We start from the raw sequence: 13,613 nt of genomic DNA, 5'->3' as shown, positions 1-13,613 counted from the left end.
TAGGATCCTCCTTTTGTGGGACTGGAGTCAGTAAGTTGAGTCTGCCTGTGCAGCCAACCAGCCATGTCCTTCCACTCCATTCCTGGGCTAATGACACATGTGTGATCTCCCCCTGAAACAACTCAACTTGTGCGGAAGACAGAGACATTTCCCCAAACAATACTTCCTGAAACCTTTCATTTAGACCATGTGACACATATGCAGTGTAGTGAATCAGCCTGCATTCGACATTCTGCATGTGGTGAATGTTTTGGGGCAAAATCAGTTAGGTGTAATGCTGTTACAGATGGTACTAAAGACTACTCGTAGATGTACAACAGATCTGTTGGCGTCATATTTCACCATTTGTTAGTATGATTCTTGTCAAATCCCTATCAGGCCATCAGGGCCCGACATTCAATACGATTCAATTTATTTTATATATCCCAAAATCACCAATTTGCCTCAGAGGGCTCTGTACCTAATAAATATATATGGCAGACGTTGGATAGCAGGAAACAGTGCTTTACTGTGATGTTATCTAATGTCCAGGACAAAGGCTTTGTGTATGGTTTACTGATTGAGCCAACAGTCTTGTAATATCTGCCACTCTTCTTGTGAGGGACAGGTAAAGCCGATGGAGGCAGAAACTGAAAGGGTGGCTCCCGATTCAACCAAAAATCGATAGTATATAGTTAAATAGTTAATGTCACTTGTGGTAACTTTCTAAAACCTTAATTTTTCGTTTGAATACATCTGGTATGTGGCTGTGAGCGGTGTTTGTTTGAGTGTATTGCATGTACAACTTTATCATAGTCAGAATTTTAATTTAACTCAGTTAACCGAGTTGTGATGTGTCTGGGTCGGTCGGTCGGTCCGTCTCTGGGGTCTGCCCCGCCGCCTGCTCCTCCGACCAGTCTTGTCTTTGTTCAATGGAGATTGTGGGCAGTCTCTTCTCCAGTGTCCAGGTTTGCCACATTGGTGGCACATGAAGCCTTTGGTTGGGGGTGTGTGTTACAAAGTCTCACCCTGCTGCCTCTTCCTGTCTTTTCCTCCACGCGCTCTGCCTCTGTCTCCTCCTCCATCTGTCATGCCTTGATACGTTGTCAGCTTGGCCTCTTCAGGTTGGTGCTGACGAGGCTAAATCTTTGCTTGTTGTCTGTTGTGGAACTGCTCCTCAGCTTTTAGACCATGTTGCAGCATGGTTACGAGGTCTGTAGTCTTCAACGTCACACCACTCTCTTTGGCTTTTGTTCCAATTACGTGCTCCCTTTGTCACCTCAGCAGGTGCGGCTGGTTCTGCTTTTGTGAGAAGGGCGTAGGTTTGGAGCTCAAACAAGCATGAAGTTGAGATAACAGCAAGTCAGGAAAAGGATGCATTTGTTTGGTAGCGAGTTCTGCTTTTACAAAGTCTGCATGCACACAATATTCAGAGTCAAGCGATACAAGTTACATCTAAAAGAACATACTGATAAATTGGCACATTAGCGTTAGCATTAGCAGATTCTGATTCATACCCGTGATATAGACGTTCATACACACTGCATGAACTTCCACGTTTCTAATCGTTGCCTGCAGGTACCCAGACTCGTGGTATCAGGACATCACCTCCAACAAGAAGTTCTTCTCCCTCGCTGCCACCTTCAGAGGAGGCATCGTGGGAATGATTGTGGCCGAGATCAAAGGCCGGACCAAAGTACACAAAGAGGTATGACGTTCAGCCCCGAGACACAGTTGCTCTCACAAAACACACACAGCTTTGAAGATGAACTCTGTAGAAATGACGTCACTGAGTGTGTCGTTAGTTCTGCGTATCCGCTCTCAGTCAGCTTCCGTTTGGAAATGTCCAAAGTGAAATAAATGCACATTGAAGAATCTATTTTAAGTCTGCATATTAGATTAACTAGATGCCCCCTGACTGAGTTATACTGTGTTATTACCTCATTAAGGTTAAGAAATAAGTGATAACAGGGTGATGAGAGAAGAGCATAAACAATGAGGACGATTAAAGAAAGAAAAATTTTGCTTTCATTTTATCACAAATGTTCTATCTTTTAAAATGAATCAGACTACTAGTCCTGTGTCCTGTTCTGAATTTGGGTATATGTAAATGTCTGACATGTCTAACATTTCCAAAGTCTAAAGCTCCTGACTATCATACTGTGCAAAATGGCTGTATGAAGTGGTGCTAGTAAAGTCCTTAAGGCCTTTACACAACGGAGCGGCGTGACAAATAAACAACACAAAAGTGCAAATTTCTCGCCTGCCAGTATTTCACATTCAAATAAATCATGATGGCAGCTGGTAAACATTTCCTGGTAAAGGTTAAACATTTACACAGTGGATATTTGTTTAGTAGTTCTTCAAGGTTGTAAGAAGTAATAAAGTTTTCCGTCTTGGTTCGGACTACTGAGCCTAACCCTAGATGACCAAACTGAAACATCCTTTTGAGTCAATTTTTAAAACCATTTCCTGAATCGAATGTAGTTTTTAATCCAAAATCTTGATGTTAGAAGAAAATTTTAAATTAATGCACGATTTTCTGTTTGTGTGTGTGTGTGTGTGTGTTCTTTCTAGGATGGAGACATCCTGGCCTCCAGTTTCCCTGTGGACACACAGGTAGCCTACATCCTGAGCCTGGGAGTGGTCAAAGAGTTCAGGAAACATGGCATAGGTACCTTTCTCTCTCACACTCACACAAACATGGGTATTGGAGGACACCGCTTTTGACACTTGCTCAAACCTGTACGACAACCCCTAAATGCCTGCACAACTTTTGAAACCCAAGGGAAGTTGTTCATTGTAGTTTTACCCGGCTTATACAATGTGACTTACACTTTCTGAGGATAAGTTTATCCATAAAGTCATCCTCGTCCAGAAATCCAATTAGAAAATCGTAGAAAAACAGACACCTCTCTTGAATTCGGAACTGAGAATCATCACCTTTTCTTCCGTATCAAAGTAATCCACAGACAGTTGCCTGTTCATCCCCAAGTACAGTTGAACAGGAACCGTTAACAGCTCATTCGTCATACTTTTAATGGAGCCTGTTTGCCAAAATGTTAACCTCTATAGGCTTACAAAAAACATGGCTCAAGCAGTAGACAGATGTCCAAATGATAATGGATGAGCGAATTTAAATGTATAGAAATGTTCATATACACTGGTCTAGCCAATGTGACAGGTCTTCATCCACTCCATACTATAGATTTAAATGTAAAAACACACATCAGCTGACAGTGGAGCATTCAGCATCCTGAACGTCTGGTTGTTGGCTAATTCCTGTCATAGCCGTAGATGGTGATACCATTTAAAGTTTCTCATGTCCCATGGGTTTTGCCTTGCTCGACCCACTTTATCATGCCGCTTTGAGAAGTGTTTGAAACTTATCTATGTAGCTCTGAGTTTGCATTTTGTTCAAAATACCTCTAGTCATAGGTCCAATAATCGGCTAGGATTAAAGGTGCCACCTGTGCTGGAGAGCGACTGGAAAGAAGGGAGACTGTATTATTTTGGCTCTTGATCTTTGAATGACCTGCAGATCAGACTCAATCTAGACTCCCTCACCTCTCCAACCAGTTCTATTTCATCCTTACTGAGTCCTTAACAGTCCTTAACACTGAATATCTTCCTTCTCGCGCACACGCAGGTCGAATCTTTATATCAACAAAGTCACGTGTGACCTCGGATGACCCCAGCCGGGTATAAATTCCGGTGTGATCCCTGAGATCAGTCCTTTTTCATCTTCTCGCTTACGCAGGCAAACTACCATGGTAGTATCAGCTTAAGCTAAAGATTGTCTCAATTAAGATTTCTCGAGCTTGTCGATTGTAGCCTTGTGACCACTGGTCAGAGTTGCGGATCTCTCGCCCTCCAAAGGCTGCAACAAGTTGTCCCTCTTAGGAGGTAATGATGTGTTCGCCGTTCGGACCATTGAGCCCCGGACCGACGAACGCTCCTATCTTCGGTCATCACCAGTGTGAACCATCTTCATTTGTGAACATCAATAGGTGAGATCGATTTACATTGTTCTCTATAACATCAGTTTCACTGTTTGTTTAGTCTCCACGATTGGCAGAGTGCTCTCGCTCAAGCTAATTGAGTGGCGTGCTAACGAGAGCTTGTCCGCTCTGCTGGCTCTGTTAGTGAAGAGAGTGTTCCCGCTCCCCTCTCACTGTAGAGTTGTACACTGTCGCGTCCGGCTTCACAGTTAACAGAGTGTCCTCGCTCAGGCTAACCTGGTGGGACGCTAGTCCTAAAACGTTATTGACATTGTGTACATTGACTTTGTAACATTACTGCTCTCACAATTAGAAGAGTGCTCTCTAACTAATTTAACAGCTCCTGCCATAGTGAGTGGAGTGTCCTCGCTCCCCTTTCACTGACGGACTGTTCTCTGGCCTGTTTCCACAGTAGCAGAGTGCTCTCGCTCGGGTTTACTGGTGGATGTACCAACATTTGCAGCGACTGTGCTAGTGAAAAGAGTGTTCTCGCTCCCCTCTCACTGTATAAACTGTTCCCTGCCTGTTTTCTTCACAGTCAGCAGAGTGCTCTCGCTCGGACTGACTTTAGCAGCCCGCATCAACTAGAGTCTTGGCTATGTTTAACCCTCCCGGCTGTAACACCTGTATGGCTCCTCTTCAGCCTGAAGACGGCCATGACCTTGCCCCTCTTGGTTTGGCCTCGAGCATCTGAGGGAGGGCCTCTCAGAGGACCCGTTCATGAACTGCAGCATTATGCCTCGTGCAGTAAGGGCTGCTAGGCTGACTGAGTTGGAACACCTGATGGGTGATGTTGGCCTTCCCCTGTCAGGGCAGTTAAATCCAGCCCAACCTATCCAGTTTAAACGCGGCACTCTGAGGCCGCAGGGGCTCCTTCCAAGCGGGCTAAGTCCGGCTTGCTGTCTTCTAGAGTGGATCTGCTGAGCTAGCCCAGATGAAGTCGCTTCTCCTGACCCTTCACTCTGGTGCAGGGAAGGCTAAAGCATCAAACCCACCCTTGGCTGAGCTGGCTCCAGAGGTGGACATTATCTAACTGGCAGCATCAGCCAATCTCTTTACTGAGTACAGTGAAGAACGGTCTTCACAGGCTTCTGGGCCTGGTTCCGATTCTTCAGCTCATAGTTCTTCAGATGGTTTACAAGACAGGCCGAACCTTGGCAGCCATGCAGGATGTGGCAAAATTTGACCTTGACCGTATGCCAGCCATTGAGCCAATTGCTTCCCTCATAGTTTCCCCTGAGGAGACTCTAAGGCCTGATGCTAAGTGCCCTCGCCCCCTATGTCGGGTCCCAGATTACCTGCTTTCCAGGGCTTATGTCCAGGTGCGCATGGGCTGCATGTTGAGCACAGCAGAAGTGCTTTATGCCGTTTCCAGAGGAGAGTGGTTCACGTCTGTCGACTTGAAGGATGCCTATTTCAATATTCCCATTGTGCCTCACCACAGATAGTTTCTCCGTTTTGCCTTTCAAGGCCGTCACTTTCAGTTCAGTGTGCTTCCGTTTGGGCTCTCCCTCTCCCCACGAGTGTTCACAAGGTGCGTTGCGGCTGCCCTCTCCCCCTGCAATCGCAGGGCATGAAGATACTGCCGTACCTGGACGATTGGCTGATTTGTGCGCCATCCCGGCTTCAGGCGGCATAGGACATGGCTCGCCTTCTCTCTCACGTGGACTGGCTGGGCCTCAGGGTGAACATGGAGAAGAGCTCCCTGAGCCCCTCGCAGCGCATAACCTTCATTGGTGTGGCCCTGGATGCAGTCACTATGAGGGCCTGTCCGTCGCTCCAGCGTGTGGACGACATCCTCCAAAGCCTTCCCCTCTTTCGAGGTAGCAGGCGGTTGCCCCGACAGGAGAGACCTCCTGTCTCAGCTAGGGGGTCGGATCTGGCATCCTGATCCCAGCCGCCTTCAACTGTGGGTCTGGCTGCTGGAGGGCCCGACCCCCTGCTGATTGGCTGTATAGAACCAGTCAGAAAGACTGTTCTTAACGCGAGAGCGCCATCTACCCGTCGCCAGTACGAGAACAGGTGGAAGTTGTTTTCTGACTGGTGTGCGGTTCAGAACAAGGACCCAGTGCCCCGTGCCTGCCATTCTTGAGTTCCTGCAGTCCCTCTTAGATAAGGGCCGGTCTCCCTCTACCCTGAAGGTGTACATGGCTGCTATTTCATGGGGGCATGCTAGGGTCGACACAGTAGGGAGCCACAGGCTGGTGTCCCTCTTCCTAAAAGGGGTCCTGCGGTTGTGTCCCCAAAGCGTGCCAAAGGCTCCTGCATGGGACCTACCCTTTGAACCCCTGGCAGAGGCAGAGCTGAGGTTGCTGTCGGCCAAGACTGCTTTTCTCCTTGCCATCACTTCGGCAAAGGGTGTGGGCAAGCTACATGCCCTGTCTGTGCATTATCTATGTCTCAGGTGGAACTCCGATGGTTCGGGTGTCACTTTGTGGCCTAATACAGCGTTTCTCCCAAAGGTGCTGGCAGGCTCGTATTTCAATCAGCCTATCCAGTTGCACAGTTTGACTCCCCCATTAGGAGAGGATAGGTCAAGGCTGCTGTGCCCTGTGCGGCCCCTCAGAGCTTATGCATACGGCAGTCGGAGCAGCTCTTTGTCTGCTATGGCGGTCCTAAGAAGGGCTGTTGGTGGTTCGAACCCCTCTACAGTCAACATGCCGAGGTGTCCTTGAGCAAGACACCTAACCCCAAGTTGCTCCCCGGGCGCTTCTTAGCAGCCCACTGCTCCTCCGGGATGGGTTAAATGCAGAGAATTGTAATTTCCCCATTGTGGGACTAATAAAGGCTTAATTATTATTATTATTATTATTATTATTATTATTATTATTATTATTATTATTATTATTATTATTATTATTATTAATCTCTTCTGTTTTGTTGTTTTGTGTTTTATTGTCTGACGTGTAACTTGGATCATTGAAAAAGAGATTTTATATAAATTGTTTTTTATCTGGTAAAATTAAGGTTAATAAAAATGGAAGTTTCAGAGTCCCATGTCTAAAAAGCATGAAAGGAAAAAAAATAATAATTTACATTAATTATAACTTGCGGGTCATGTCAAAGAAACCTTTAAGTTACAGTTGCTTTTAATAATGGCCTGTTAATGGCAAACATATATTTAATTCTCCTTTCTACCAATCCAGGCTCCCTACTGCTGGACAGTCTGAAGGAGCACATCTCAACCACGGCTCAGGATCACTGTAAGGCCATCTACCTGCACGTCCTCACCACCAACAACACTGCCATCCACTTCTACGAGAACAGGGACTTCAAGCAGCACCACTACCTGCCCTACTACTACTCCATACGAGGCGTCCTCAAAGATGGATTCACATACGTGCTCTACATCAATGGGGGTCATCCCCCCTGGACGATATTATATCCTTTTGTGGAAGCAGGAATGAGGAGACACTTGCTCATTGTTATACAAATACTCGTATTTCCACACATATGTGCCGCATGTCATGTCGTCTGTGTGGATGTTCTTCAGCATGAGCGAAGATAACAAAAAGTTGGCAATTTTTCACAACTGCAAGTCTGAAATTAAGCCGTGGAGGAACAACCTAAAAACGTTAAGAGCAACAAACTTATAACAACAGACAATAGGAAATTAAAATGGGTGCATCTATAAACATGAATGTTCCACTTTTTCTTTAACTTCCTGTCCCACTGATTATATCCAGCACATTGGTTCCACCCTGGCCAGCCTGAGCCCCTGCTCCATCCCTCAGAGGTTGTACCGGCATGCCCAGTCCCTGCTGCGCTCGCTGCTGCCCTGGTCCAACATCGCCTCCAAGACCGGCATTCAGTACAGCAGAACAATGTGACGACGACATGGTGGGTTGGGGATGTGGTGACAGGAGCATACTTTTGTAGCTGACAACACAACTTTTGTTTTATCTATTAGTGGATGTTTGATTCTCCTCTTTGTCCCTTTCTTTTTTTTTGCAGGAGTGCAACCGTTTCTCATCAGTCTTCCCCTGTACACACCCAGATGTACGTGCACACTCACATCCTCATAACGGCGTTCCACTCCCTGTGTTTGACACAGGACTCAGGTTCAACCTGTGTTTGACCGCACACATGCTAGAATATTATTCCCGATTTTCCAATATGCGTATTGTCACTGTTCCCGTAGGTCCGCTAAACAGGGTTGTCGCGTTGCAATATTGATGATTTTACACTGATGGACAGGTGTGATCTGGTAAAACCACGGGATCTCTTTGAACGATTCTTTTACAATACTACCCCGTATATACTACAACACTATCCCATAGTTACTAAAGTAACCTGTGTACTTGTGTATGCTAAAGTCGAGCAGTGTCGGATCCGCTTTCCCCCCAAGGCAGCGGAACAAAGCAGAGGACCTGTTCAAATAAACCACGGACGGCAAACACAGGTCGTGGTTTTGGTGTGAAAAGGGTGTTACACACACACACAATGGGAACCCGACAGAGACTAAAGGTTCAACCCTGCCTCTCTTCCTGTCTCCTCTCCTCCTGTCCACCACTGTCACAGAGACTATGTATAATGTTTGTATATTATATATACTAAGCTAATATATAAATGTATCTCTATATATGTCTGTTTTATGCTGTCCTTAGGCTTTCAAAGATTACCCACCCTGTCCCCTTGTTATGAGTGTAGACTGAATCCAGAGTCAATTCCACTTAGTAAAATACACTCAAGAACACGTTAAATTTAATTGGTCCTTTAATCGAGCTACGCTAACAGGCTGGAAGTGTAGAATAAAGCAAATTTTACGCAGAAAACTTTGGGACACAATGTAGATGGGTTGATATATTTAGTAGCAATTTCAAAAAAGGATTCTTCCCTTTTGAAAATTCACAATATATTATGTTTTGCTGTGTGCAATAACTGAACTGGGATCTGCACTCGTGACATTGGTAAAGAATCTTGTGAACATGTTATAGCATGTTTCTCACATATCATGCAGTTCTGTTTGAAAGTCTTGCATAAAAATGTGATCAAAACTCAGCATTTCTACACCCCTTGCAAATGTTTTTAAGAGGGGGAGTTCCTCGGGTCCTTATTTTAGAGATTTTTTAAATGGCTGCAGCCCTGTCCCGTCTGCTCCATGGCTGTAAAGTTGCTGCTAATCTAGAGGAATGTCCACTTGTTTGTCCCAATCTTTTTAAATACAGCCAAGATCAGATTTTTATGCCTGTAGTAGGTATGAGAAAAAAAAAGTAATGCTCCCCCAAAACATAAGTCATACACACCTCATCGGCCTCCGTGCATGCAGGTGTGTATGTCTGTGTGAATATTTATGCACACGGGGTCCAAATTTATTACCCGGCAAGTGCCAACTGTTGGTCCGCTCTGCCCGCGGAAAGAAGAATGAGTAAAGTTTGCCCGACATGTTGACTGTGAGTTTGTCAGTGAGTAACATTGTAGTATCTCAACTCTTTTGCCTACTGTTGCACCTGATCCAATGTATCAGTCAGTAAGCAAGTAGATTTGATACATGACACAGCACTGTGTCATGCTGTGCCCTGTGCGGGCAAAAATGTGCGTTTGTTGGAAAAAAAAAAAAAAGGTGAAGGTTTCTCGGGACAACCAGTCCTGGGCAGGTAACTCAAAAGTAAATTTCAGACATTGTGTATGCAATAAATTTGTTTCATTTGACTGATTGTAAAGACTGAGTCAGTGTGACTATCCCTGCTGTATGGCTATTTTACTATCATTATTATTTTTACATTTTCATTGTGATTGTCATATAACATTGTCATAAACCTGAGCCTTGTTTTCATTAACAATAACCCAACTGTTTGTCTTAAGGGGGCACTCCAGTGATTAAATATTGCGCTTCCATGCATTTGGTGGAACCTGAGAGATTTAATGATAGAATAATTAAAAGCAAGGCAGCATAGAAGCAAAGGTTTCTGGGTAGAACCTCAGCCCGTCAGAAAGAACCTGTTTATCAAATGATGTTGTATACAACTGTTTTCACAGACAGAATAGTACTCCTCATGATAAGTAAATGGATTTAAATGCGTAAAACTGATGGAGTGCCCCTTTTAAATATATTGATAAAGGCTTCCATTGTGTCCTCACCACCTAAAATATCTGGTGCCACACAGACATAATAGCAGCATTAGCATCCTGCCAAATAATATATCTCAAGAACCTCAGCACTTATAGGGAAGACATTTGATATTTATTTTCCATTAAATCTAGTTCATTTTTTATATTGAGTGCATATGAAGTAGCTTTATTTGGTCGAGGACCATGAAGGTTTTTCAGTACATGATAGTGTTTCAATTATGGGTTAAAAAAAAAGAAGAAAAAAGCAGGTTTTGTGTTAAAGTTCAACAGTTGGTGTCAGCTCAAACATACCTGTTTGTTACTTGTTCTCTACATTGTAAATGTTAATTAACCGAACTGCTCTTGGTGGGGTCAATTTGAGGAACGTGTTTGTGGCTGAAAGATCATTTAGATGGACTTTTTTCTCTTCTCCAACCTTTAAGCCAACCTTAACTTCCAATGTTAAGCTGCCTTTGGGAGACAAAACACGGCGCCAGATTTTGGACCTATCCTTCAGTTTAAAATGTTGGATATCCCAAAGAGACAAATTCACATTTCAAACTGGTCTTAAAACAGACACTGTGCCAGACACAATTTTAGCTGCTTTTTGGAATTGCAGTGAAGTCACTTATATTTAAATTTATTTTTCACAAGGTGTGTTTTTCTTTCTGTCGCCTCACCTCTGTACATGTGAAGGGCATATGGGAGGTGGTTATATCTCTGGCTCACCCTTTTGTTCCTGCTGCTGCCTCTGCTCTCTTTGTTTTGTTCCTCATGAGTTCCACAAAAGGGACCAGCAGTCTCTGGTGGTGATAAAAGAGACCAATTAAAAAAGGAATTCTACCATAGTCATTGCTCATTTGCACAGCTGCATTATTTCAGCTGCAATTATTGGAGCTGGGCAATGTGTTTTTATCTGCGTCACATTACACGCAGTAATTGCTAAACTTCTATGTCACCGTGGAAACAGATTTACATAAATCAGTAAACAGAAAAAATCCAAGCTCCATATCTTTCAGCTTTTATGCAGTTATGTCTCCCTCTGCTGAATGAAGGGAGGTGCTTCACGTGAACCGTGCCACCTTTCCAGTTCTACCAGTTTATGTTTAAGTAATGTTCATGCATTCTTGTTAATGCCACTCCTGGCTCAAAATTCAAGCAGCTCGGCTTTGTTTGATGGCTTGTGACCATCCATCTTCCTCTTGATCACATTCCAGAGGTTTTCAATGGGATTCAGGTCTGGAGATTGGCAGGGTCCTGACAGGGTCCTGATCTGGTGGTCCTTCATCCACACCTTCACTGACCTGGCTGTGTGGCATGGAGCATTGTCCTGCTGGAAAAACCACTCCTCAGAGTTGGTTTCTTCCAGGACAACTTTGTACTTGGCTTGATTCATGCGTCCTTCACAAAGACAAATCTGCCCGATTCCAGCCTTGCTGAAGCTCCCCCAGATCATCACCGATCCTCCACCAAATTTCACAGTAGGTGCTGTGGCTTGTAGGCCTCTCCAGGTCTCCGTCTAACCATTAGATGACCAGGTGTTGGGCAAAGCTGAAAATTGGACTCATCAGAGAAGATGACCTTACTCCAGTCCTCTATGGTCCAATCCTTATGGTCTTTTGCAAACCTCAGCCTGGCTCTTCTTTGTTTCTCGTTGATGAAGGGCTTTTTTCTAGCTTTGCACGACTTCAGCCCTGCCCCTAGGAGCCTGTTTCTAACCGTCCTCGCCGTGCAATTCACCCCAGCTGCCGTTTGCCATTCTTTTTGGAGGTCACTTGATGTCATCCTACGGTTGTTGAGTGACATTCGAATGAGTTGGCGGTCATCCCGGGGAGTGGAGAGTCGTTTTCGTCCTCTGCTGGTCAGTAGCTTTGTTGTCCCTAATGTCTGCTGCTTGACCTTGTTCTTATGAACCACCGTCTTTGAAATTTTAAGGATGGAAGCAACCTGACGCTCACTGTATCCCTCTGCCAGTAAAACCAGAATTGAACCCTTCTTTTCCTCACACAAAACTTTTCTTTTTAACTCTTTTGGAATGGTCATTAGTCACTTTTTTTATTCCAATTACTTTTGAGGTACTACTAGCACTGTTTCTGCCATCCAGCTGGTCCTATTACAAGAAGCACTGGTTTTTATACTTTTCTTCATTAAATAAGATTGAAATGCTCTAAATGACAATATATATTTTTTTCATTTGGGAGAAATGTTGTCAGTAGTTTATAGAATACAAATTCATTTTACTCAAACACATACCAATAAATAGTAAAACCAGAGAAACTGATAATTTTGAAGTGGTCTCTTAATTTTTTTCAGAACTCTATATATGTGTGTGTGTATGTGTGTGTGTGTGTGTGTGTGTGTGTGTGTGTGTGTGTGTATAGATAAACATACATAAAACGTATGTAGGTAGGCTTTGTTTGACTGACAAAATGTTACAATAACATGACTTGACTGTATGAATTTGTTGTTCTTCCTGGGCAAAAAGCAGACACAATACTGTCCTGACGATTCCTGCTCGTCCATTGGTTGTCCTGCTTCCTGTGTTTTGATAAAAAGCTCCGCCCATACCAGAGATTGGAATGGGCACCTGTCTCTAGGATGCCAGTGCCACCGGCTGTCGACTTTCAGCAATCACATCAGCCAGCCCAAGCAAGGAAACCTGTGAACAGGATGCCAGTGCTCCAATTTCTTCATTGCCGCCCTTTTTGGGCCACCTCAACTTTGCCTGTGCATTATTCCCCAAGGGCGACCCTCTGACCTGCTATCAACCGCTTCTTCCATTTCATCACTCTTGGACTTTTTTACACAGGAAAGTTCAAAACCGTGCTGAACTCTGACTCTGGCTCAACCTTCACGCTAACTGTAACAGGATCACCTTCTTCAACGATGATCAACTGACTGACCCACACATAATCCATCTAATGCAATGTTAACTGAAAACCAATAACGTTTTTCCTCACATCATAGAAATATAGTGATGTTTTAATATTTTTTAATCTTACTATTAATCACTTATTTTATATATTTAGGGGCTCCCATACATTTTGTATCTATCTATCTATCTATCTATCTATCTATCTATCTATCTATCTATCTATCTATCTATCTATCTATCTATCTATCTATCTATCTATCTCTATCCATTTCCATCCATCCATCCATCCATCCATCCATCCATCCATCCATCCATCCATCCATCCATCCATCCATCCATCCATCCATCCATCCATCCATCCACCCACATTATTTATCTCATTAGCACGTAACTGTCTTGAAGGTACTCCCAGAATTCTCAAAAAATATTCTATCCACTGCATAATAAAGAGTTTGTATTGACTTGCCACGAGAATTCATTTTTTCATTATTTTCCTGGCAGAACTGGGGCTTTAAAAAATTCCTTGCCCTGAAATCATGGCCCATCTTCTATTTGAAGGCAGTATTGGAAGAGTTGCGTGTTGTAGCTTGTACTTACGGTACACTGCGTGTTTCTTGAGGTCGCACTGTAGCGTCCGTTACGGTAAAAGAGGACGATACTGTGGCTCTTGTGTGGAAGCCGCAGTCACGCCCATTCAGACTCAGCGT

General features: G+C 44.1%; 1 protein-coding gene across 2 annotated transcripts in view; it reads left to right on the top strand.

Moving 5' to 3' along the window:
* Positions 1–9,776, top strand: part of nat15 (N-acetyltransferase 15 (GCN5-related, putative)) — a 16,398-nt gene extending 6,622 nt beyond the window's left edge. Inside the window, exons 3-7 of one of the 2 annotated variants that reach the window (XM_054607807.1) lie at positions 1,558–1,687; positions 2,557–2,653; positions 7,127–7,361; positions 7,654–7,820; positions 7,935–9,776. In XM_054607807.1, coding sequence (XP_054463782.1) covers positions 1,558–1,687; positions 2,557–2,653; positions 7,127–7,361; positions 7,654–7,810 — 619 coding nt within the window. In that variant the 3' untranslated portion in view covers positions 7,811–7,820; positions 7,935–9,776. The remainder of the gene's footprint in view (positions 1–1,557; positions 1,688–2,556; positions 2,654–7,126; positions 7,362–7,653; positions 7,821–7,934) is intronic. The other variant, XM_054607806.1, reaches the window with a different exon arrangement.
* Positions 9,777–13,613: the final 3,837 nt, after the last annotated feature.

The sequence above is a fragment of the Anoplopoma fimbria genome, chromosome 11 (assembly GCF_027596085.1).
Source record: "Anoplopoma fimbria isolate UVic2021 breed Golden Eagle Sablefish chromosome 11, Afim_UVic_2022, whole genome shotgun sequence".
NCBI classification, from domain to species: Eukaryota; Metazoa; Chordata; class Actinopteri; order Perciformes; family Anoplopomatidae; genus Anoplopoma; species Anoplopoma fimbria.
This window is presented reverse-complemented; position numbering and strand designations above follow the sequence as displayed.